This window comes from Ochotona curzoniae, unplaced genomic scaffold (assembly GCF_017591425.1).
Source record: "Ochotona curzoniae isolate NIBS_2020 unplaced genomic scaffold, NIBS_Ocur_1.0 scaffold_4506, whole genome shotgun sequence".
In the NCBI taxonomy this organism is placed as follows: domain Eukaryota; kingdom Metazoa; phylum Chordata; class Mammalia; order Lagomorpha; family Ochotonidae; genus Ochotona; species Ochotona curzoniae.
This window is the reverse complement of record NW_024467119.1, coordinates 59,218,402-59,245,241: the sequence shown is the minus strand read 5'-3', so window position 1 is coordinate 59,245,241 and position 26,840 is coordinate 59,218,402. Positions and strand designations below refer to the sequence as shown.

Here is a 26,840-nt window from a genome sequence, read left to right as displayed (position 1 = left end):
AATGTCATCTAGGGCCTGGTGTGGTAGCCTAGCGGCTAAAGTCCTGGCCTTGCAAGCACCGGGATCCCACATGGGTGCCAGTTCTAATCCTGGAGGTTCCACTTCCCGTCCAGCTCCTTGCTTGTGGCCTAGGAAAGTAGTCAAGTATGGCTCAAAGCCTTGGGACCCTACACCCATGTGCGAGACCTGGAGGAGGCTCCTGGCTCCTGGCTTCAGATTGGCTCAGCTCTGGCCACTGTGACCTCTTAGGGAATGAACCAACTGATGGAAGATCTTCCTCTCTGTATCTCCTCCTCTCTGTATATCTGCCTTTCCAATAAAAAGAAATAAATATATTTTAAAAAGTAATCTATATTACACGATTTCAATGTGATTTATCTGGGAAAAATCTGATCACCTACAGTGATGAAAAAATAATTTACTAGGCAGCTAAAAAAATATTAAGGAGGCAAGTTAAATTAGAGAACAGAAAAAAGCTAAAAAAGAAAAAAACCTGTAACCAAGTAACTAGTTTTTAAAACAAACAAAACTACATTGAAAAATTTCATAAGAATAGTGATTTTAACTAAGTCAAAGAATAGAAAATTCTCAGTTTAAAACGACTCTTCCAGGAACTAAACTATCATTAGTATATATGGAGATTATAATGGCAAGTTAGTAATTATACGTTTTTATTATTGCTGCAAATCAGTTTTATTTGTAGATATTTTTCTCTCATTTTAGAATATCTAAAAATGTTTTCAAGAAATGTTAGTTTAGCAATGGGGCCAGTATGATGCTATAGCATTCTAATCCTCCACTTGCAGTGCCAGCATGCCATACGGGCACATGTTCAAGCCCTGGATACTACACTTCTTACCCAGTTCCATTCCCTGCTAATGGCCTGGGAAAGCAGCAGAGATTGGCTCAAGTTCTTGCACGCCTACACCCATGTGGGTCACCCGGAAGAAGTCCTGGCCTCTGGCTTCAGACTGGCTCAGCTCTGGCTCTTGTGTCCTTTTGAGGAATGAACTAGCAGATGAGAGATATCTATTTTTCCCTCTCTTTGTAAAAGAAATAAACTAAAGTAAAATAAATAAACTTTTAAAAAGTTAGCAAGAGCTAAAATTTCTTAAATATATACATCTCAATGTAACTCACTCACCATACATAATAATTTTTGGAAACAAGATGTATTTATTTTATGTAACATCATAAAATATAGCAAATGAATGTCCACACCTGCATGGGTCCAGGAATGCAAGACAGAACTCTCTCTATGTTTTCAGAGGTGACGTCAACATCATTCACAGCAACAAGGACATCACCTAAAAACAGAATGAATAATGATGAAGGACAACTAGGTGACATTCTCCAAACCAAACACATCTAGAAGCCAAACATTTAAAAAGTGCCTATTCTGTCCTCACAGCAGGATGGAAAATGTGGTAGGCACACTCAGAGATTTGTCTAAGTTACAAATTGTTATCAAAGCTAACTCTCCAACTCTGTTGTTCTTAGTCTATAATACCACTCACCATTATACCACGGATACAGCCAATCAGTATGTAAAGCAATGGATATTCTCATTCTTGACACAACTGGGAGAATTAACGCAAACCTGAAGGTTGAATGGAAGGTGTGTTGCAAAAAATAAGTGTGGCATTCAACAAAACTGAACCTAACCTGTTGGACCCACAATAAAAAAATTTAAGCTGAAAATTTAACTAAATCCACATGGCACATCCTAACTCAACAGCTGTGGTATTTACTGCTACTATTGATCTGTGTCTGCATGCTGCTCTTTGCTTCAAAATCCTCAACCATATCAAATTACACAGCTCATTTCATTGAAAAATGATCTCTTCCCTGGCTTTTCTCAAAATGTGCATGTTTATCAAATTTGGTAATAAAATAAAGGATCGACGTTAAAATAAAAACATGCTTTCAGAGTATAAAGATCAAAACACCAGTTAGCTGTATTAATGGAAATCTATAACAATTATTTTGCTCATCAATCAAGCAACTGATGTTCAATAATTCATTCAAAAAACATTTACTAAGCACCCACAGCGCGTCAGGCACTTTTCTCAACACTACAGAGAACTGATGAAACACACAAAAATTCCTGCTTTTAGGAGCACAATATTCTTTGGGGAGGATAACAAACACATAATATGCTGGTCCACACATTCTCCTTGGGTCTCTTGTGTTCCATATATCTCTAAGCTGAGATACTAAGAATCTTTATTCTAAACATTTTTTTTTTTTCATGGATGTTTGTGTAGCAAATGGCTTTGGACAACACAGATAACTTCTTCCTCTAGAGTAAAGGTCAAGCTTGTTTACTGCACAGTAGGAAGACACTGTCTTACTCAGTATCTTACTGTTAGCCCTTGTTCTTTATAAAAGATGGACGTTTCCTAAGTTCAAAGTTCCTCCTTCAATGTGAACTACTTTGGGTGGAGAGCAGAAGGAATGCTGAGACCTTGGGATTGTTACTCTTCCCTTCTTTCCTTCCCCTGTATGCAGGGAAGAGGATAAACACAGGATGAGCAGGAGGTTCTTGGGCTATCCACAAACAGCCCCACAAGGCTGGCCCTAGGTTTATAAGCACTAGAGATGCTACTCAGTTGAGAGGTTTCTAAGTCTCCCACGTACGTGCAAGGGCCTAAGGACTTGGGCCATCTTCTGCTGCTTTCCCAGGACATCAGGAAGCTAGATCAGAAGTGGAGCAGTTGAGACTCGAACTGGTGCCCATGTGGGATGCTGGTGATGTAGGCAAACGCTTACCCTACTATGTCATGATGGAGGCCCCTATTGTATTCTTAAATATTAATTAAAATTAAGCAATATAAATAAGTAAAGTAAAAAAAATATTTGCAAACTAAAAAAAAAGTTCATGGAAAATAGAATTAAAAGTATGAGTTTTGGTATAAACCTTTTTGAAATATATTTATAGTTTCTCATTATATTTTGTACATATTGTGAAAAAATATTTTGCACCCAAATTGATCCCCATCTAAGGCATGCAGGCGGCTCTGAAAGCTGCCTGGAAAAGAGTCAGTTGAAGCTCCAAAAAGGAACGCAGTCCTGTGGACATCTTGATCTCGATGTAGAAGGTCCTATTTTAGAGTTCTGACTTGAAGAATTGCAGGGTGACAAATTAGCATTAAGTCACTAAATTTGTGATAACAGACCATAGCAACAAAAGAAAATAAATGCACTCACCTAACAATACAAGGCAATCTTTGCTAAGCACCAAGGAAAGTCAAGTCAGGGCCATGAATGCAAAGAAGTAGGATGGGTACACTGAATGCATTTGGAAGTCGGGGGGCAAAATCTGTCACGTCAGCAATGAAACTTCTGCAGTGCAGTCAGTTATGCTGCTGCCGACATCACCTGAATCCCATTTGGGTATAAATTCCAAGTCCCAGCTGCTCCACTTCGAATCCAGCTCTTCCACTTCCAATCCTGGGAAAGCAGATGTCCCAATAGCTTGGGTCCTTCATATAAGAAAGACTGTATGAAATTTCAGGCCCCTGGCTTTACCCCAGTCCAGTTGTAGCTACTGGAACATTTGGTGAGTAAATCAGCAAAAAAGTTGCTCTCTCCCTCTCTCTGTAAACTTTGCCTTTTAAATAAATAAATATATATATATATACATATATATATACATAATATATTTATAGATTAAAAAAACGAGGTTTCTGCACAAAAGGACTAGAAAATATGTATAAGACAATGGGATGAAGGTCAGATTGAAAATTCAAATTAACCATTTAAACTAAGTCAAATGTGACTTCAAGAGAAAGAGAAACTGGTTTTTGAAACATAACATTCACACTGCCATTTTTTACATTCAACTTTTATTAACAGTGTCTTTATTAGCAATGACTTTCATTGTTATGATTTTTTGAGAACCAATCTCAGCTTCTCATTTATAATATATGTATGCGTTCTACACTACAAAATTCCCTCCTGACCTACCATTCTATAACCTTGCTCCAACAGAGATAGAACAATACTATAATTATCATTCACAACATTTGGTTAGTAGTTTTACAAACCTTAATGACTGGGGGTAAAAAGCGTGTACAAAGTTTATATTTGCAGTTAAGAAAACAGTGTTACAGAAATGTAAGAATAATTGGTGACCCTAGAACTACACCTGATTATTTTTGCAAATAATGTTTAGTCTTTACCTATGTTTATACAAATGAGGTTTAAAGTGGTTTTTATTTTAGCTTAAAAATATTTATTTAAAAGGCAGAGTGACAGAGAGAGGGGGAAAAACATGAGAGGGAGGGAAGGAAAGTGAGAAAGAGAGACAGATTTTCCATTTGTTGGTTCACTTCCCAGAGGCCCTGGCCAAAGCCAGGAGCCTGTTTATCCATATTACCCATGTGGGTGGCAAGATTTAAGAATTTGGGGCTGTTGTCTGTGGCCTCCTAGGTATATTAGGAGGAAACCAGATTGGAAGTGCACAGTGGCCAGGATTTAAATCAGGTACTGACACAGAGTGCAGCTTCCCAAATGGGAACTTATCTTGCTGTGCCACAACACTGGCATCAGAATTTTAAATGTTAAACCTCTCAAAAAAAATGGATTTTTATGTTGTTGCATAGTTTTTAGAATTATAATTTTAATAACCGATTAACATCCCAAATGTATTAAATTATAATAAAAATAACCATGCCCTTGTTTGACATTTTTATGCTTTTTAATTAAAAAAATTATTTTAAAATGCTTCAATAAATGTTTTCTATGCACAGTTTTTCCCCTCTTTTAATCTGGGTCAGCAAATTTTTCTGTTACAAACGGGAAAGAAAATAATTCAGGCTCTGTGGGCCATATGGTCTGTGTTGCAACTGCACTGCTCTGCTGTTGTAGCTTGAAGGCAGCCATAGACAATAAATAAATGAATGCAGCTATGCTCCCATAAAATTTTATTTATGGATACTGGCATTTGGGCTTCATACACTTTTGCATGTCATAAGTTATTGTTTTTGTAAAAAAAAAAAAAAAGTTTAACCATTCTTTACAAAACCAGGTGATGGAACTGAGCTGACCTTCTGGCTATGATTTGCTGATCTGTCTTAGATTACATTCAGGATTGATGTTTGACATGTGGATTGACTGGGTTAAAGAGTACATGTTGTAGATTGATACTTTTCTCCAAATTACATTTTGAAAAGATTAAGAGTCTCCCCGCCCCCCCCCCCTTTTTTTTTTTGCTTTTCAAGGAATGAGAAATCCTTTGGCCGTTTTCCCCACCTACTGAAGTGAGCAATGTGGCAGGTGAGAGAGTCCAGCAATGGAATCAGAATGCATGAGTCCCAGCTTTATCACTGACTGGCCATCTGGTATTGTGTAAGTCATGTCACCCTTTTGACTCTCATCTGGAGAAGGAAGTAATTGCATCAGCAGCTCTGGAAAAGCCAAAAGACACAAAAATTCTGTCTTTCCAACATACTCACCACTTCAGTTTCTTTCCTGTACTAATAGGTCCAGTTATGGCAGCTAAAACATGGGAAGGAAATGAAGTGGGAGAGACAGAGTAGAGCTAGCTTCCTCCAAGAAAAACAAAGTGTATCCGACAGGGAAGATAAAAATGTGTATGTACCAAAATAAAAAACATCAGGGAATAAAAATATCCATGAGCTACTCAAATCTATCTTTACAGAGAAGCACTTCAAGTATCTTAACTAGCAACAATCAAAATAGTCATCAAACACGGAATGAAAGAGTAGTGTGTATACATACAACAACAAAGGCATTGCTCATGGATATAAACATATGCTAAAACTAAGAGAAACAGCATAACATACACCACTAATTTGCATTTACATAAAATTCCAGCTCATGCAAATTCAACTCAGTTAACTGAAGCTTCTAACCTCTAGAAGACGATATTTGATGTGGTAACCATCTACGAGGTGACAGGGTCACTAGGTACCAAAAAAATTGATCTCTTCATTTGGATGGTAGTTACAGCTACATTCCCACAACCATATCATTCCAAAAGAGGTCAACACTATGGTGCCAGCATCCCATATGGGCACTGGTTGAAATTCCAATTGCTCCACTTCCCATCCAGCTCCCTGCTAATGTGCTTAGGAAACCACCAGTAGATGACTCAAGTCCTTGGGCCCTTGCATCCTCCTGGGAGATCCATAAGCTGCTGTCCCCTGGCTTCAGATAGGCCTAGCTCGAGCCGTTGCAGCCACGTGGGGAGTGAATCAGTGATGGAAGATTTTGCTGTCTTTCCTTCTCTTTCTGTAAATCTGCCTTTCAAATAAAAATAAATCTTAAAGACAAATCATTCTGAACACTAAAGATGTGCACACTTAGGTACACTTCTGTACATTTAAGATTTATATACCTTGTCTCTCAATTAAAAACACCTTTAAAAAGTAAATAAAAACCTTCAAAAACATGAGAGCTGAATATCCTAGTGTATTATTCAAAGCCAATCAGTGATCAGAAGTAAGAGTAGAAAGTACACAAAGAGCCTGAAGTAAAACTTTTGTTTTTTTCTTCATCAGAAATAACTTGCAGGAGTTCAAACCACAAACAGGTGATATCTCTGCCCTCCACCTCGTCTCTTTCAATTCTTGGAAAAAAATTTTTTTTCAGCTAAAACGACCAAGAATGAGTCATCTTGGAGGGGGGAAAAAGCCATCAAAGTGATACACAGCTTCCATGATACAGTTAATGGGAGCATTTCCTTTGATGTGGTCTGAGGATGGGGGCAGTTACAGGTAGTTGAGGAGTTCTCAGTCGACTGTCAACCTCTAGGGAAAACTCCGAGGCAAAAATTTAAACAAGTAAGGAGGCAAGCCTTTGACAGCCGGAATTGCAAAAATGGTGCAAAATCCCCAAGAACGATTAGAATATAGTCCTGCTGTTTTGAAATGAAAGGAATCCCTCCACTGTAGGGAGGAGGCCCATTCTGCAGGTTCACAAAGCCAAAGCTGTCCCTTGGAAATGCATTATAGGACAAAGCCTTCATGATTCTCTTGTCCTTAGGGCTATCTCTCTGTTTAATCACTGACCACAGATGGGGTGAAACAAAATTATAAGAGACTAGCAGAAAATTAATGAATGTACCTTACAAATAGTCCATTCTTCACATCTAAAATATATTTATTTTTTTACCACTATACAACAATCATAGAATAGGAAATTTGAAAAAGTAATGAAAACAATCATCAGTAATGCCCTCATGCTTTCTCAACACTAACAGCATACTGGCTTATTGACTTTCACTTTAAATGTTTCCCCTCTATATATTCTTCTTACAATCATTGAATACATGTTTTTTTGAGAACTTAGTATGAGCCAAACATGTTGTTATGTACCAAGAACAAAAAAAAATAATTTCATTCTGACAAATTTTTTCCACAATAAAGCTGAAATCATGAGCCTTGTTTTTCCTTTATTGCTATTAAATACACATGCAGAAAAGTGCACAAGTTTCAGGAATACAATACCAAAAAAGTTCACAAAGTTAAAAAAGAAATCCATGTAACAACAGTCTCATTGAAAAGCAGCATCCCAGATGGGGCAGGCCCACTAGGGTACCTGCAGCTCCTTGGATCGGAATGGCAGTGGGAGTCCCGGCTGTCCTGATTCTATCCCAGGTTTGTGCTCCTGCACTGGGCAAAGGCAGCAGAGGGCCTGAGGTTTTATCCCCTGCTGTACTAGGAGACCCAGATGGAGTTCCTGGCTCCTGGCTTTGTCCTGGCCCAGATTTAGTTTTAGGCAGTTGAGCAATGTACCAGCAGAAGGAAGATCTCTCTTTCTGACTCTGTCATTCTGTCAATAAATTAAATAAAAACTTTATCTGAAAAGTAGCATCCTACAAATCTGCTTGCACTTCCTCCTGATTACAACTCCTAAGCTTCCTAGAGGTAGAAATGATTCCTACTTACAACACCTTAAGTTTGCCCATTTGTGCCTGATACATGCTTAATATTAATGGGCATGAGATCAGTCATTCAATCATATACTTGACTTAGTTCACTTGGCTGTTGCTGATTTTGGCTGCTGAAAGTGACAGTACCAGGATACTGACCATCAGTCAGAAGTGCACATATACAACTTATGGCTCAATGCACCAAATTCGCCCATGAACAGAGACTTAAAAGCAGATATAAAGTGTGACCAATGGAGATCCCCACAGAAAGAGTAGGCAAGGACAGGAGCTGAGCCAATCTGAAGCTAGGAGCCAGGAACTTCCTCCTGGTCTCCCACACGTCGGTGCATGGTCCCAAGGTTCTGGGCCATCCTTGACTGCTTTCCCAGGTCACAAGCAGGGAGCTGGATGGGAAGCAGGGCTGCCAGGATTAGAACTGGCACCCATATGGGATCCCGGCGTGTTCAAGGCAAGGACTTCAGCCACTACGCTATCATGCTGAGCCTCTAGAAGCGTTTTTTTGTTGTTGTTGTTTTTGTTTTTGTTTTGTTTCTAAAGCACTTGTCAGGTCAAATTCAGGCTGGAACCATAGTAGTCAGCAAAGAGCTCTTACAGATGGACATGTATGCGCTACTAGGCATTGAGAAGGCTGAAGAGGTGAAGAAGCTTACCAGCAGAAGGCTCTCTCCTGCTACCCACACAAAAATCCAGATAATCTTAATGCAGCTCAACAATTCCACTAGCTCTTCCATGCCTTGGAAGTACTGACTAATGCCGCAGCCAGAGCTGCCTATGACAATGTCAGGACAGCCAGGAAACAGGCAGCCGAGAGGAACCAGAAGCTTGATGAGAAAAGAAAGAAAATGAAGCTCAACCTAGAGGCACGGGAGGGGCAAGCTCAGGAAGAGGATGCCAAGTGCCATAGCCCCAGGATGCTCGAGCAAGAGATTGAATGCTCGAGACTGAAGGCTCCTGGCAGCTGCAAGAGCAGCACACGCTGATCGAGGAGCGGCAGCAGAGGCTGAGAAGAGAGCCCGAAGATGCTGAAGCCCAAGGATCCCCCAAACTCAAGCTGAAGTGGAAGTGCAACGAGGATGAATCCCATGGCGGCTACTCCAGAGATGTCCTCCTACTTTTGCTTATGCAAAAGTATGGTGAGGTTCTCAACCTGGTGCTTTCCAGTAAGAGGCCAGGCCTGGCTGTGGTGGAGCTGACTGTCAAGACCATGGAGCCGGCTGTGCAGAAAGAAGTGGGCCTGGTTGATAACCCACTTACGATCTCCTGGTTGGAGGGACAGCCCGGGGGCGCCACAGGCCCTGGCCACCCAGGACTGCTGAAGGGCTTGGTGCTGTCAGAGAGGGACTAGGAGACCTGGCCAATATGTACATGCATCAGGCTGCAGAGTGGTAGCAGCCGATTGCCCAGATGCAGTGGGAGGACACAGAAGGCCCGCCCACATAGCCCTGGCCCAGGATCCCCAACACACAGCCTTTTCCAGAAGTTCCTGCAATAAACTTCTGTTTGTTAATAGTAATGATGATAATAATAAGTCACTCACTGACTTCTAACAGAAGAGACACATTCCTTGAGAGTACAAGTTTAGCTTAGTTTTTTCACCTGTTGCTGCCATTAACATAAGACTTCAGAGACCAAAGCCTTTGGGGGCACCCAAACTAATATCCAGATGACAGCATGCTGCTTACAGACCCAGTGGGAAATGCATACACTGAGGTAGCTCGAGACAGAACAGACCTACCCAAAGGCCTCAAGCTCATGACGAAGCCTGCCTGTCACTATAGTTCACTCCTAACCAAGCCCCTAAACCATGGGCTCCAAGTCCATGGCCTACAGCAAACAGGACCATGTGAAAAGTGCTGCTGATCAATGCCTCTTTCACTCTCAATGAAGGTGCAAGACTGCACCTTACTTTGCAAGTCAGAAAGTTTCCAAGAAAGAAAGCACCAAAAGAAAACATAAATAACAGGCCACATGAAGAGTCCTAACTCTGCAGGCCTCAACGGCACTTATTATCAGTCATGTAAACTCCAGCAGCTATGGGGCCTGGGTGCTCCCATCTCACTGTGCTTTTCATTCGCATTTCTCCTACAATTACTGAGGTTTCATAGTTTCTGGGTCATTTGGGCATCCTCTTTTGAAAAGTATCTACCTGTGTGAGTTTCTTATTCATTATTTAACTGGGCTGTCTATATTTCTGTTACTTATTTGCAGTTCTTTTTCTAAAAGCCTACTGTAAGTTATAGGAGGTTTGCTTTTTTAACTCTAACAGTAACTTTTGATGAAAATTCAAGTTAATTTTAAGTATAACTTTTCAATTTTTATTTTATGAGTCATATCTTGCACTACTCTCACATCTTCTAAAAATGTTATTATTTCTTTTTCCTTTATAGATTTATTTATTTTCATTAGAAAGGCAGATTTACAGAAAGAAGGAGAAATAGAACAATCTTCTATCCTCTGGTTTACTCCCCAAATGGCCACAATGGCTAGAGCTGACTGATTCGAAGTCAGGAGCCAGGAACTTCTTCTGGGTCTCCCATATGCATGTGTGTGGGCTGGAAAGTAGGGTTGGGTAGGTTGAACCAGGCTTCAATGTCCACTGACATGTACGAGAGCTAATGGGATGTGGGACAGACTGAACAAGTCTGCGGCACATACTGGCAATTATGGGAACCAGGGTAGGGGACAGACCTGGTGGGGGTTATGGGGAGTTGCCCTGACTAGGTTGCAGCTCCCACTGATTTGCATGAGGACTGAGTATGAAGTGGGTAGGATCGAGCTGGACTATAACACCCATTGGTTCATGTGGAAGACAGGGCTGGAAACAGAACTGACCCAGCAATTGCAACCACCAGCATGTGCATAAGCTGACAGGGGTAACAGACGGTGCCAGACGCTGTATTGGCAAGCACATACAAGAAACAGTTCTGGGTCCTGGTACCGTGGCCTAGCGGCTTAAGTCCTTCCCTTGAACACGCCAGGATCCCATATGGGCACCGGTTCTAATTACGGCAGCTCCTCTCCCCTTCCAGCTCCCTGCTTGTGGCTTGGGAAAGCAGTTGAGGATGGCCCAAAGCTTTGGGACCATGCCCCCAGATGGGAGACCCGGAAGAGGTTCCTGGGTGGGGCTTCTCCTTTTGTTTCTCCCCTGACCTCAGATACAGGGGAAAAAATGATATTAGTGTGGAGACAATGGTCTTACCCACTTTCCTGTAGCCCTTGACCCTTTGTACCTTAAGTAACTAAGAAAGATTAGAAGAAAAAAAAACCTTACTGCTCTTATCTATCAGTTTTCTGTTTTAAGGATGAGTCAGAGATGTAGGTACATGGTTACTTTGAGATAAACAGAGATTTGGCGCTTAGCACTGAGCAGGCTTCAAAATATTTGCTGAATGAATGAAGAACTTTTATTTAGAGGTACTGATCTATAGTATCATCTATAGAGGAAACTACAGGCCTCCTGGCCTTTTCTTCATTTATTGACAAGGGAAATGCTAACAAAAGTCTGAAAATTAGAATTCTTACGGAATAGTGTTAGGTACGATGGCCCACTGGCTGAAGTCCTCATCTTGAACACACCAGGATCCCATATGGGCGCTGGTTCTAATCCTGGCAGCCCTGCTTCCCATCCAGTTCCCTGTCTGTGGCCTGGGAAAGCAGTAGAGGACAGCCCAAAGCCTTGGGACCCTGCACCCACGTGGGAGACCTGGAAGAGGCTCCTGGCTCCTGGCCAGATTGGCTCAGCTCTGGTCGTTGCAGTGACTTAGGGAGTTAATCATCAGAGGCAAGATGCTTCTCTCTGTCTCTCCTCCTCTCTGTATATCTGAGTTTCCAATCAAAATAAATAAATATTTTAAAAAATTTACAAACAGTACAACCACCATGGCCAAAGTTATCTTTCCCCCTGAGTCTATTTTCTTTCCTTTCAGGGAGATGGCAAAGAGCAGGCCTAGCATTAACCTCATTGCTGCAAGGCTCAGCAAACTGGAGTGAGGCCCAGCAAACTTGAGAGGCTGATGGCCACCGAGCCTCCTGCCCTGAGTTTGCAGGCCTTCCTCACAGAATAACAACTGGGTTCCAAACACAGGTGTCCTCAAAGGAACCAAGCATAAGTCACATCACCTTGTCTGATCCAACTTCTAATGTCCCAAACACTGCATAAGCTGCAGTCACTGACCCGTCTAGACTCAAAGTCATGTACGGAACACTCTATGGGAGGAAAATCAACATTACATTCTAAGAGGAGAATATGAAGACCATAAGTGACCATTCCAGAACACACATTTGGCCACCGATACCAAAACCCTTCCTATGTGATTCCACAGGCCTCTCCCAGCAAATCCCCATGGCAACACTGGCCACACTGTGTCCAACTGTGGGCCTCTTTGTCACCTCTTCGTCACCCTTCTTTTCCCCTGTAGTGTGAGCTTCTAAGGTCCTTTCTAGAAGTAGAATGATGGTGACAGTGATCTTGGTAGATCTGGCACTTAGCAGAGGCTCAAAAGAACCTTTGCTATAAGAATCAACGAATAAGAAAATGAAATTCAAAGTCAGAAACATCTTCATATGTTTCTAAAGTAACTATAAAAGTTTCTCTATCTCAGTCTTAACCCTGGCCAATTAAAAAGATCTTTACAACCATTATAACTTCAAAGTTTCACTCATGACATATTCTCTTATTTGATTAGTTTATTTCTAAGTGGGCTAGCTTCAACACTGTGTCAGCAACACAACATGCTCAGCCTACTAAGTGTGTATATTCAGAACAAAATACATATTTCATTTTTTTCCTCAAAGCTGGTAAGATAGTTTATGACACACACATCCTTAAAAGGAAATTTATGTATAACACCACTGTTACTAACTATACCAAATATAACAGTTTTAAACCATTCCAAGAACTTAGATGACTTAAGAGCAGACATACAATTTAAAAGTATTTTTATTCATAAATTACACATATTTCTGTATCATGTTATTGGATATAGCCCTTCAAACCCAAATTACCACTGTGCAATCAACTTATTTTTCTTGTCAGCAAATACAACCAGAATGAAATAAAATTCTATAATTAAAAACTCGAAGGTTGGTGAAGTTATTCCTGGGCCTGATCAAAGAATACACAGAATTGACACTTCCTAAGAGCTTGTTTTTCGAGGGCTCTGCGTTGCAATACACTCCCTTAAGAAGTTCACTACTGTATCAAACACGTTCAGCAGCCCTTTGTGGAGACTCTACGTAACTCTGCTTTTCTCAGTCCCACACAGAGCATCATCCTTCAGCACACATCTCACAAACAAGGGTGCTCCCCAGCAACACTCACCAATCAGCACCTGCCCGCTCTTGATGGCAGCTCCTCCTGGCAGCAGGCCATGTACTGCCAGCTTCTCTGCCTCGCTCTGTTTCCCAGTCTTTCTCCAGCTCCGTTTGGTCTGATGGATGATCCCAAGGAGCACTTCCAGCAGTTTGAGCTGCTCTTTGGCTTTGACGACAGTCAGCTTTCTGGGGTTGACGTACACATTCACATCCTTGTACTGCTGCTGGACCACGACTCCTGTCTTCTGATTAGACTGATGCTTGAGGATGGACACTGGCCCATTGTCTTTGCTGTTCTTTTTATTGTAACGCTTGGGTAAAAGCCTTTTACTCTTCAGGATTTTGGTAAACCGCTTGAGTTTGGGTTCGTACTTTTTTCTTTCTTTGTAATCATCCTCTTCAATAATGATCTCATTTTCACTGAATCGCACGTGGTTCACTGTCGGTGATTCAGGAAGGAGGGTTTCTTCCTCATCCTCACTCAGTTCCAAATAAAACAGCTCCCCATTTTTCTGCACACTGTCAAGCCACTCAGGTTCAAGATCACTATGAGAAAAGACAAGACACTTTGAATAGCTTCCTAACCCAAGATAAAGAGTCACATTCTCCACAAAGTGTGGTGAGAGCAGGTAAAAGGGGAAGGGCAGAGGCAAAGCTTCAAATTCTCCCTACTATTTCTAATTTGTTATATCAACTTTTTTTTCTATAGGATTATTTTATAGAGTCTTGAAGAACAGGAACCAAGGGAAAGAAAATTAAAGGTATACAATGACAGAAAAAAAAAATTCTTTTTTTGAATGGAGACGGTTGGAGCCAATGCTGTGGTACAGCACATTAAGCTGTAGTGCCAGTATACCATATGGTGTACTGGTGTGAGTCCTGGCTGCTGAACTTCTGATTTAGACCCCTGCTAATGTGCCTGGGAAAGTTGTGGAGGATTTTTCAAGTGCTTGGACCTTTGCACCCACGTTGGCAACCCAGAAGAAGCTCCTAGTTCCTAACTTCAGATCAGCTCAGCTGCAGTCATTACAGCCATTTGGGGGAATTAAGAAGTAGATGCTTGTAGGCCCCAGTCTCCCAAGGATTAACTCCACAGCACAGCTTGTTTCTCAAAGGTGTAACGGGAGGGGCAATCATGGCCTGATACATTTAGCCTGTGGCTTGACTGCAATCTCCCTCCTTCCTGCTTCCCCTTGTTGCATGTCCTTGGGGGAGCTTAGGTGTGGCTTAACCATTGGGAGGATCCTGGGAGGGGCCAAGCAGACTATAAAAGATGCAGCTTGACTTCAAATAAACGGCATTCTCCTCACATGAATGACCCACTGTGTCTGTGTGTTGTCTGTCTTGTCTGTCTCATAACCCTAGTCCCTCCGCTCGACCCGGAGCTCGGGGTACGTGGCGACGCGGGCGTTGCCAACAGATGCTAGCTCTCTCTCTCTCTTACTCCATAACTCTGGCTTTCAGATAAATAAATACATGTTATTCTAAAAAAAATGGATATGGTCATTTTCTAGAACACATGGGTTTTAGAAAATTAACCAAGTTAACTATGTAGTTACTGTTCTCTTTAGACAATTTCATTGGACAATAATTACATTGGCAGTTGACTATGCAATTACATCCAAAGAAGCAACTGTGGAGATATGAACTGATATATGAAAACATCCTGTTGACCCAGCATTTATTCAGCATGGCTACCAGGTTAAAAGTCAAGGTGGAGCCTGCCTGTAGTCATAGGCCTATTTAACTAATAAATTTTTCAAAAGAAGACACTCATCTCACCAAGAACTGAAATCTTTGCTGAAAACAAGTTGTAATCACAGCTAAAAACAATCACTTTTAAAGCATATAGTCTTTATAAAGCTTTTTTTTTTAGAAGAAGCTATACCAAGAAAAGTAAAGCACATATTACATAATTTGTTATATGACTGCTTAAAAACCTTTTATTGGAAAATAGGCCATAAAAAGACAAAATTACTGCTGCTAAAATTATTAAAACAGCGCCAAAAAACAAAATACTCATCTCACAGCAATAAACCTAATCACAAACTCCACCTTGTTTGATGGCATGAACAGTTTACCTTTCAAACAGCTTTTCTTTACACCAGAATTACTTTCAATGGAAACACTAACACGTAGGAAGAGCTTTTCAGAAACAAGCTATAATATCTTGGCATGAAAGGGTATAATTTGTGTTCTAATCATTCACAGAGAAGACATTCTGCTTTCTGCAGTGTTTATTAGCAAATCTGGTTCTTTTTAACTTAAGTCAAATGTCTCTTTCTAAGTGGAAATTAGCCCCCAAAATGTATTCTCCTATCACTAAACCCTAAAATTATACATTGCCCTGGTCTGTGGCTGGTCAGTCATATAAAATTTCAAATTCCATAATGAGTCACTCAAAAAAACAAATAGGCAAGGCTGCTGGCTCAAGACACCAAACACAGCACTTCTTTGGTCCTTGTTGGTTTCTAGCACATGGTATCATTTTATGTCCTTGGCCCCATTTACCACAGATTATTAATCACACAGCAGCTGTGTCAGCCACCCCTATAGGCACCCACAGAAATGGGTATTGAGTAATTCCTCAGTTCTACCATGGAGAGTTCAAAGAACATCAAGTTTTGGGGGTCCAGTGAGGCTGGGTTCGCCTGGCCTGGGCTCTTCAGCCAGCCTGCACAGTGGGTGCTGCATCCGTGAGCCCTGGGGGGCGGGGAGCTCCGGTGGGGCCTAGGTTGCATGGCTTGGGTCCTTTGGCCCGTCCATGAGAACTTGTCTTCTTCAGAGTAAACAATGGAGTGGTAGATTGCAGGCCTTTGAGCACATAGAGGATATGGCAGCCCATTGGGGCCTGCAGAGGACATATGGTACCATAGCAAACAAAAGAGAACAGAATAAATTGAACAACTAAGCCAAACTGTCAGCAAATATCTGGGCAAATAGAGACTGTAAGGTCGACTGTGTCAGCCAACGGACATTGGAAGGGTTTCCTTACTCATAGATTGGCAGGATAACGGCATTTCAGAACTACTGCAACCATCTGGGCAGAACCCACAAAGCACGCTCCACATTGAGACCCTGAATTGATATCAGGTGGCCATTCCCCATCCGTGGATACTGGGATGGTTGGGAGGTTGGGTATGGCTTTTCTTCTTATCTCCTTGCCACCCCACACCCCCAGAAATGGGAAGAAGAAACAGAAAGTTCAAAATATTGATCACACCCATTTTACCCTAACCCTGGATCCTTCCCATCCTGATCAACTATGTAAACATCATTTAAAATTTAAAAAAGAATCAATATAAACATGTGCCAAATATACCAAGAAAGTGAAAAAGATAATCAAGCTAAATGATAAATGAAGCTTCTCCTTGATGGTTTTTCCCTTCTCATTTCATATGCTGTTTCATTTAGAGATATCTGAGTCCAAAGAAATATCCTTTTCCACTTACTAAACATAAAAAAGGTTAATCTTAATCTTTAAAATTTGAACAGGAACCCACGCTTTGGTTATAATCCAAAGATCCTGCAAGGGAGTGGTGGGGGAGCTGAGGGCAGGTGCATAGATCATTGAGCAAACAAACAGTGCCAGGCACTGATCTAAGTATCAGAATTTCAATGATAAGAAAAGCAGCTCCTGCCATCAATAGTGAGAAAGAGAAACTGAGAAGCAATGACTGCCAATGCACATGGTAAGTACAAGACAGGGGTACACAGGACAGACCCCTAATTCAGTCTAGCTAGGGATGGTGGATAAGATTTAGGAAGATGTTTTGGTGGTAGAGACTCTTAGAATTGGGTTTTAGAAAAATAAATGGTTGGGAAAGACACTGAGCAGGGGAATAGAGAAGAGAATTCCAAACAGAAGTGACACATAAGCAAGGCTTTAAGGGTGTATGGAAAATGATGGGCAGTGTGCAATTGGCAGGGTAAGGTGGGAGGTGAGGAACCATGGAAGAGGTCAGTCTTCATTCTGCAAGTGAGGGGTTTGGATTAGCATAAGGGGCCTCAATGAAGCACATCAGCGGTGGATGTGCATGTCGGACCTCCCTGGACAGATCTACTCTGGCAAGCAAAAGACAGGAGAGCTGAGGTGGACAGAGTCCAGGCAGGACAAATTAGGGGGCTGTTTCAGTAATGGAGGCAAATATACAAACAAAGGAACAGCAGAAGAGGCAGAAAGTAAAAAAAAATCATTTGAGAAATGCTTGAAAATCACCAAGGCTTTGTGACAGATACAGTGAACAAGAGAGAGGAAGGGATGAACGCTGACTAAATTCCTAGATAATGATTACACTTCCAAGCATTTTTGAATACATTCATGTGCACAGACTCATCTCACATAAATGGGAACAATCATCATAAAAGTCATTTATCCTCCTCTCTGCCATAAACAATGTTGAAATCCACATTTTTACAATCATGTAAATACATTTATGGGGGTTATGTTATCGCTAGCTTGAAATAGAAGGTACTCATATGTTCACCAATATAAGGATATATACTCATACCTACTTTTCATAATTTTGACCCTACCTCTCAAGCTGTGGCAATCATCTCTCCCTTTTTTTTTCTTCTTTTTTAAAGAGTTACTTGTTTGTACTTGAAAGGCAGATTTTCAGAGAGAAGTGACACACAGAGAGAGATCTTCCATCCACTGCTTTACTCTTCAAATGGCCACAACAGTCAGAGCTGAGCTAATCTGAAGTCAGGAATCAGGAGCTTCTTCTGGGTCTCCCATGTGAGTGCAGAGCCCCAAAGACTTGAGTCATCCTCCAGTGCTTTCCCAGGTCTTAAGCAGGGAGTTGGATTAGAAGCAGAGGAACCGGGACATGAACCACTGCCTATAGAGGATTAGCCTGATATACCACTACACTGACCCTGGTAACCAACTTCATATGTATGTGTATATAAAAAGATCTTTACCCAAAAGACCATACCAATTCAATTTCACCAGCAATGTAAGCGATCTAACCTCTTAGTGTCTAAATTTTTTTTTTTAATTCTTTACTTTAAGAAGAAGAAGAAGAAAAAAAAAAACCCAGCAAGCTAAGAGAGGGATAGAAAGATAGAAATAAAGACAAAGAGAGGTCAGTTGTGGTACAGTAAGTTAAGCCTCTGCCTGGAAATGTCAGCATCTCATGTGGGCACTGGTTTGATTCCTGGCTGCTTGCTTTGAATCCAGTTTCCTATTCATGGACCTAGGAAAGTGGCAGAGGATGGCCCAAGTACTTGGGTCCCTGACATTCAAATGGGAAACCAGGATGGAATTTCAGGCTCCTAGCTCCAGCCTAGCCAGCCCCAGCTGTTGCAGCCATTTTGGGAGTAAATCAGCAGGTGGAAAATATGTTCGTTCCTATGTCTCTCCCCACATCACCTTTCAAATAAGCAAATAAATGCTTTCAAAAAAGAAACAGGTGGGCCCAGCAGCGTGGCCTAGCAACTAAAGTCCTCGCCTTGAACACCCGGGATCCCATATGGGCGCCGGTTCTATCCCGGCAGCCCCTCTTCCCTTCCAGCTCCCTGCCTGTGGCCTGGGAAAGCAGTCGAGGACGGCCCAAAGCTTTGGGACCCTGCACCCACGTGGGAGACCCGGAAGAAGTTCCTGGATCCTGGCTTCGGATCGGCATAGCATTGGCCATTGTGCTCACTTGGGGAGAGAATCATCGGACGGAAGACCTTCCTCTCTATCTCCTCTCTGTATATCTGACTTTCCAATAAATAAATAAATCTTAAAAAAAAAAAAAAGGAAACAGGAATTTGGACATACCAGGGCTCACAGAAGACAACATGTACAGTGAAGAGCAGAGAAAATGGATTTAGAAACCAAAGAGCTGAGCTCTGATTCGATTTTATTGTGATTCTAATCTCGCCAAGACTGATTACTTAACTGAATCTAAACTTTAGTTTTCTTCTTGAAAACAGGTAACAGCTACTTCCCAGGGCTGACATTCATAACAAATAAAGCAATATTATGTTATGCATGATAAATATCTAGTAAATGGTAGTTCTCTTCCTCCGGCCCAACAGATATAAAACTTGGAGAGAAACACACACCTTTACTTGAAACAGCTTCTGTGTTTCCATGTATGGTCCTAAGCCCTGCACTTTCTGATTAGGCTCCAAGGATCTCAGTTCGTCTGGTGCTAGGCTAGGTGCAGTGACACGAGAAGCAAAACCAGTCATGACCTTTAATGCTCCTACAGTGTAGCATTCCTAGAAGATGCCTCATGCCTTCTCCAAAATATCCACTCCCAGTTAGACGTCTTATTCCACTGTGTGCAGTCCTAACCAAACACCTGACACTGGGCACTTTATCAGGAAAAGAAGCTTAGTTTAGCTCATGGCCTCGAGGCTGAACAGTCTCAGGTGTGAGTGGCCACATCTGACCTATACTGTATCACAGGACTGCAGAGTAGGTGGCATCACATGGCAGCAGCAAGTATGACAGCAGAGATGGTACAGATGGAAGTAGCACACAAGACAGAGACGGAGGGGAGGAGCTGGGCTTCACAAAGAGCTGCTTTTGTGGCAACCAATCTGGTATGGAGAGCATGAGAATTCACTCTTGGGAGGCAAGCTTTAAACCCTTTCTTGACAGAATTAGCTCTTAGAAGCTCCAATTCCCTTCAACACTTTTAAACAGAAGACAGCCTCAATATGAATTTAGTGGTGTAGTCCTTATTCAAACCAGAGCGGCAGACAAGCATCACGAGCTTACATGACACAGGCAGTCTAGAAAGTTCACTAGAGATCTCAGCGCTGTACTCCCAAAACAAGTCTTCAGTTGCACTAGAAGGAAGGGATCTACCAAAACGTGAAAGAAATAAATAAAAACCCCAAGCTTTCATTACAATTATGCATGTAGGTAATCCTCGCTCAAGGAGGTGCATTTAGTGACTGTTTCAAAGAAAGGCAAAAGGATAACTTTACAGTGAGGAGACCTAAACAACTGGTCAAGGTCATGAAAAACAGAAAAGGAGTTAGAAATTATCATAGACCAGAGGAGACCAGGAAATATGTCGATACCCTGAACTCAATCCAAACAAAGCTCAGTTTTATTAATATGACTTGAATTTCTTGAGGTATTTAAAAGGTCTATACTGCTATTCAATCTTTTTTCTTTTGTAAAAGTTACTTGAATCTCAAGTATTTATTTGTGGTAATGCCACTATTTCTCATCATTTGAAATAGTAAGGGGATTTCTTTAAGCAAAAGAAAAGAATTATAATAGCCATAATAGCCACTACTCATACATCTCCTTATTTAAGGAAACCACTGCTGCTACTACATCAAATCTGCTACATTATACCAGCCTTTATTTTTAGTGGATACAGTACCAGTGCCCAAAATATGTAGTTATATCATGATAATGGCTACAGCAGGATGTTGTAAGGACAGAGAAAGCACACATAATAAAAATAGAAACACACACACAATTCAGCTAATCCAACTATGACAAAACATTCAGTCAAGCCTATTTTCAGTAAGCTCTAGTAAGAAAAGAAAAATGGGACAGATCTAAAATAGCTTTAAAAATCATCCTAAGGAACCTAGCATTCATTTGGGAAGTCATCAAGCTTTTGAGGAAGTAGAAGAATGATGTAGAACAGTGATAGATAGAAAATAAGCTCTGGAGGACAGCACTGTGGTACAACAGATTAACCCACCACCTTTGACACTGGCCTCACACATGGGGCACCAGTTCAAATCCTGGCTGTTCCACTTCTGATCCAGTTCCTTTAACAGTGTGCCAGGGAAGGCAGCAGCAGATGGCCTCTGCCACCCACATGAAAGACCCAAACGAACTTCTAGTATCCTGGCTCAAGGCTTAGCTGCTGTTGCCATTTGAGGAGTAAACAAGCAGATGGAAGATTTTTGTCTCTCTCCATTTTGCTCTGGCACTGTATCTTTCAAATAAATGAGTCCTAAAAACAAACAAACAAAACTGTGGCAACAGTATGGAACAAAGAGTGGGAGAAGACATTACAGGGATGCTGGTCATTGAGAACTCTACTTCCCTGGAGTATGAGAAAGGGGAGAGGCCAGCCTATCAAAGTATGCAGAATCCATGGGAATGGAAAAGATACCATATGGGAGGGGCAACAGGACTGCACACTTAGACATGAAAACCTCAGTAGTAAAGAGCAGCCAGCAAAGGAGAGGGAAAACATATAAAACAAGGAAGAGAATGAATTCTCTCCAAACATGCTGAGTTGGATATAGAAAGTGATGGTAGCCTGGAATGACCATTTTCTACCATTAATCCCACCACATTTCATTTGACATTTTTAATCCATATGATTTGATACAAGAAAATTTATATTGAAAGAACTCAGGATTTAGAGCAGAAAAAAAAAAGGAAATATTCTAAATTGGCTCATGGGTTTAGATGAAATATTTTTATTCTGCAAGTAGCAAAATTCCTGGTTAAAATCCAAGAAAAGGGCCCGGCGCGGTGGCGCAAGTGGTTGGGGTCCTCGCCTTGCACGCCCGGGATCCCATATGGGCACCGGTTCTATCCCAGCAGCCCCGCTTCCCTTCTAGCTCCCTGCCTGTGGCCTGGGAAGGCATCGAGGACGGCCCAAAGCTTTGGGACCCTGCACCCGCCTGGGAGACCCGGAAGAGGCTCCTGGCTTCGGATCGGCATAGCATCGGCCATTGTGCTCACTTGGGGAGTGAATCATCGGACAGAAGATCTTCCTCTCTGTCTCTCCTCTCTGTATATCCGCCTTTCCAATAAAAATAAAATAAATCTTTAGAAAAAAAAATCCAAGAAAAAAAAATAAGTCGTTATATCCATATAGTGGAAAGCTACTCAGAAAAACAAAAAGGAGCATGAATGAATGTCAAAAGGAAAATGAGTAAATGAATGCAGAGGAAAATGAGATGCACAAAAAACAAAGTCCATACTACAGGAGTCCACATCTCTAAAGCTCTAGAAAACATAAAGGAATGTACAGTGACAGAAAACAGGTAAGTGGCTGTGAAGAGCAGGGGAACATGACTGACCTTGGATAAATGGATATGTGCATTATCCTGACAGACAAAACATGTCAAAAACATAACAAACTACACTTTAAATATGGGTGACTTTTATACCACTTACATCCCCCCAAAAAATCCCCAAGAAAAAAATACAAAGGACACAATTGCTTTCTCCTTCAGTCAATCCTCCCCTTTTAGGAACAAGTTCCTTACTCCCTCCTTCAAGTTCAAATCTCTTCTAAAATCATTCTTCTTTTTCTCTATTAACCAGAGTTTTAAAACACAATAAATTTAAAAATCTATGAAAAATTAAAAATCTAAGTGGTAAAGTTAGGAATTCTTGGCCAATAGGAACAAACCAGTGTTGCTTTCATAAATTATAGTATCTTATTATTATTATTATTATTTTATTGGAAAGGCGGATATACAGAGAGGAGAGACAGAGAGGAAGATCTTCCGTCCGATGATTCACTCCCCAAGTGAGCGCAACGGCCGATACTATGCCCATCTGAAGCCAGGAGCCTTTTCCGGTCTCCCACACGGGTGCAGGGTCCCAAAGCTTTGTGCCATCCTCAACTGCTTTCCCGGGCCACAGGCAGGGAGCTGGAAGGGAAGCGGGGCTGCTGGGATAGAACCGGCACCCATATGAGATCCCGGGCGTGCAAGGCGAGGACCTTAACCACTTGCGCCACTGTGCCAGGCCCCGCTTTCATAAATTATAAAAGCCAAAGCAAAGAAAGGTGATGTCATTGAAAGTAAATGTTTGATTTCTGTTACCTCAGTATTGAAAGTAGGCAATGGTTTCATCAATCAAATCCAATCTCTGAGGCCTCCCGAGGAACTTCCCCGGATGCTCAGGGAAGCCATACTGTACCCCTCTCTCTGTCTTTCCTTCTTTCTGTAACTCCGTTTTCCAAATAAAAACAAAACAAAACAAAACAGGTCCAACGTAGTGGTGTAATAAGCTAAACTTCCATCTGAGTCACCGGCATCCCCAGATGGACATCAGTTCAAGTCCCCACAGCTCCACTTCCAGTCCAGCTCTCTGCTCCTGGGCTAGGAAAGCAGTGGAGCATGGTCTCCACCCATGAGGGAGACCAAGAGGAAGCTCCAGGTTCCTCGCTTCCGATCAACTCAGCTCCAGTTGTTGTAGCCAGTTGGTGTAAAGTGAACCAATGTATAGAAGACCTCTCTCTCTGTCTTTCCTTTTCCCTGTAACTCTCCCTTTTATATAAAATCTTTAATAATTGAAAAAAAAAGATAATACTGCACCCGTATGAGCATTTGACACAATGGTCAGCAAGGTGCTTGGGATACCTGCACTCCACACGTGAGCCCCTGGGTTTCAGTTCCAGCTCTGTTCCAGCACGGTTCCTGGGAGGCAGCAGGTGAGGACTTAAGCACACGTGGGAGCCCTGGACTGAATCCAGCCTGGCCCAGATCTGACAGCTGTGGGCATCTGGGGAATTAACCAGCAGATGGGAAATCTGTCTGCCTTCAGTCTATGCTTTTCAAATAGATACATGAATAAATAAATGTTATAAAGATATACTGCTTAATCTAAAACCTTTCCTAAAAACAAGTCTAAAACAAACCTTTTTTTAAAATGATGTATTTATTATTTTTTGTTGGAAAGTCAGATATGGAGAGAGGAGGATTGAGAGGAAGATGTTCCGTCTGCTAATCCACCCCACAAGCAGCCACAACAGCCAGGGCTGAGTTGATCTGATCCAAAGCCAGGAGCCAGGAGTGCCCTCTGGATCTCCAACATGGGTGCAGGGTCCCAAGGCTTTGGACTGTTCTTGACTGCTTTCGCAGGCCACAAGCAGGGAGGTGGATGGGAAGCAGGGCCTCCAGGACATGATGCCTATATAGGATCCTGGCATGTGCAAGCAAGGACTCTAGCTAGGAGGCTACTGTGCTGGGCTCAAATAAACCTACTTTTTAAAATTCCAATATAATGTACCCTAAACTAATTTTCATGTCAAAAATGTTATGTAGTGATACTCACAGGCAGCACAAATTGTTTTTTTAGGTACAACCATGTATGAAACGATGAAATCTTCCAGAAAGAACATGCAGATAATTAACTAAAACCTTAAAAGTTCAGGATACTGAGGCTGGCACTGTAACTCAACAAGCTAATCCTCCAACTGCAAGAGTCAGCATCCCATACGGATGTTGGTTTGTGTCTCAGCTGCCCCCACTCCCATCCAGCATGCTTGCTTGTGGCCTGGGAAAGCAGTGGAGGACAGCCCAAATCTTGGCTCCTTGCATCCTTGTGGGAGAGTCAGAGGAAGTTCCTGGCTTTGGATCAGCACATCTCTGGCTGTTGCAGCCACTTGGGGAGTGCAACAGCAGATGGGGAATCTTTCTGTCTCTCTGGAAATCTTCCTTTCAAATAAAAAAAAAAAATCTTAAAAAAAATCTTAAAAAAAAAAAAAAAGCTCGGGATAATTTACATGAGACAATACGTAGTCTGACCTCCTCAGTGGGCTTCATGTAGACCATGAAAGATGAGCAACGATTCGTCTTTAAGGAGAAAGATGGGGGTTTGAACTCCCTTGCCTTTGACCAGAGAGGGGTTCTGCCCAAGGTGAGCATGGATGACTGAAGCTCAGCGAGGTAGATAGCTACTACCATAAAGCAGGACTGGAACATGAGCCTTCCAGGCCAAGTCAGCAAACCAACCCTCATCTCTCACAAAGCAAGAAGAGACAAGCATAAAATGTGTCCTCGAAACACAAACCAGCAAAACATTACAACAGGGATTTATTGTGCTTTTACTATTAGGATGATGAAGAGCCTGGGACACTTGGAGTGAATAATAGGAAGGGTAAAGTTCACTCACACACACACACATATAATATATAACATATATATTAGTATGATGTGACTGTAAGAGTCAGCATTCCTTTTGCTATATATTGGTGCACATACATAAAAAACAAACAAAAGCCTACATAACTTAAATAGCTTGTGAAATGTGCAGGAAATTCATTCCAGCCCAAATACATAAGTTACCAAGAGCAGGAGAAGCAAAAAGATACCTCAATAAGGAACAAGACTGTATGGACTCTTAACAGATCCTCATATAGCACGAACCCCAATACCAATAAAAGAAGCTCCTCCTCACCCCAGAATCACAAAACCCTGCAGGAGCAAAGCTGCTTCATTACGGCAGCTGAAACCTGAGCAAAGGACCTCTGCTACAGAGAGAACTTCCGATACTCAAGTCCAACCACACCGGCACCCTCGCAGTTCGTCCCAGCCACTTGATGGATTTAATTGTCCCGCCTCGAGAGCCTTACTCAGAGTGGCTACCCGCTGAAGAGTAGGAAGCCGAGTCGCTGACTGGATCTTCAGAATCACAATCCTCATCTTCTTCTTGAGATGACGGTTCCCCAGGGAGTTCTTCCGGGTTCTGAGGCAAGTCGCACAGAGCTGCAGACGCCATGGTCTGCTTGCAGCAGCTACCAGGTGAAAAAATCAAACCTCACAGTGGCTGCTTGCCGAGGTAGCCATGTTGGCTCTCTCCGGGGAAGCGGGCAGACGTCACGTGACCACCAAGCTTAGCTGCGATTGGTGGCTGGCCGAGTTGCCAAGGAGACAGGGAAGCTTTCCCTGAAAGAATGGAGCCTACATCAGAAGGGGCTGTCTTAGTTGGAGCGTTGGAAAGAGCTAAAACTTCCTCGCTCTTGCGCTGCCCTAAACGCTCCTTCAAGCGACAGAACTTAGTAAAAAAAAAAATCGGAGACCCACTCAAATTTTCTCGTTTCTTTTCCAGTACCATGTATTTCCCGTTTGTACTTTGTCATGTTTCTATTCCAAAGCCTGAATTTCCTTGGAGGTAAAGAAAACGACCTCTTCACCTCTCCTTAGGGCCTCTGCTTCGGCGTGGGGGCACAGGCTTTTAAGCAGGGCTATCTTCGTGGGAATGTAAAAATGTAAATACGCTCAGTTGTTTTGTTTTTTTCTTTACACTACTTAGAGACATGTTTACATTTCCACTAAGCAGGTATTGTAGAATGAAACAAATTCAGCTCCTTTTATATTGCATACTTTTTACAACGCAAAATTTTATAATCATGATTTCATCACTTCCTTTGGAAGTGTAAACGGGTGAATTTTACCTTTGATTTGTTAATATCTACACAAAGTTCTTCCTAGGTACAAAATAATATTTCTGAGTCAGCAGTTGTTATAATTTAGTACTTGCTATCATCATATACTATGTAAAAATCATACATTAGGCCGTAAGTATTTTCTCTATTAAAATAAAGGAGCTGAAGCTTAGAGAGGAGATGCAACTTGTTGTTGGTTATGACAAACAGGCAACAAGACAACCAAGAATCTACAGCGTTGGAGTTGTGCAGTAGGCTAAGCCTCTGCTTGGGACTGACACCCCCTTGGATTGCTGGGAATGCCTGTTGCTCCTTGCTCTCCAGCTCCCTGCTACTGTGCCTGGTAAGCAGTAGGTGGCACCCATGTGGAGGATGGAGAGGTAGTTTCTGGCCCCTGGCTTAGCTACTAAGGTCATTTGGGTTGTGACCCAGCAGTCACTCTGCCTTTCAAATATAAATAAATGAATACATACATAATTTTTAAAAATGAACAC

General features: G+C 41.9%; 1 protein-coding gene and 1 pseudogene across 1 annotated transcript in view; one reads left to right on the top strand and one right to left on the bottom strand.

The window, feature by feature from the left end:
* The window catches only part of INTU (inturned planar cell polarity protein), a 79,342-nt gene extending 53,612 nt beyond the window's left edge, over positions 1-25,730 (bottom strand). The window contains exons 1-3 of the mRNA XM_040966857.1: positions 25,534-25,730; positions 13,242-13,780; positions 1,222-1,307 (exon numbers count right to left, since the gene is read on the bottom strand). Coding sequence (XP_040822791.1) covers positions 1,222-1,307; positions 13,242-13,780; positions 25,534-25,679 — 771 coding nt within the window. The 5' untranslated portion in view covers positions 25,680-25,730. The remainder of the gene's footprint in view (positions 1-1,221; positions 1,308-13,241; positions 13,781-25,533) is intronic.
* Positions 7,587-9,361, top strand: LOC121147251 (annotated as a pseudogene).
* Positions 25,731-26,840: the final 1,110 nt, after the last annotated feature.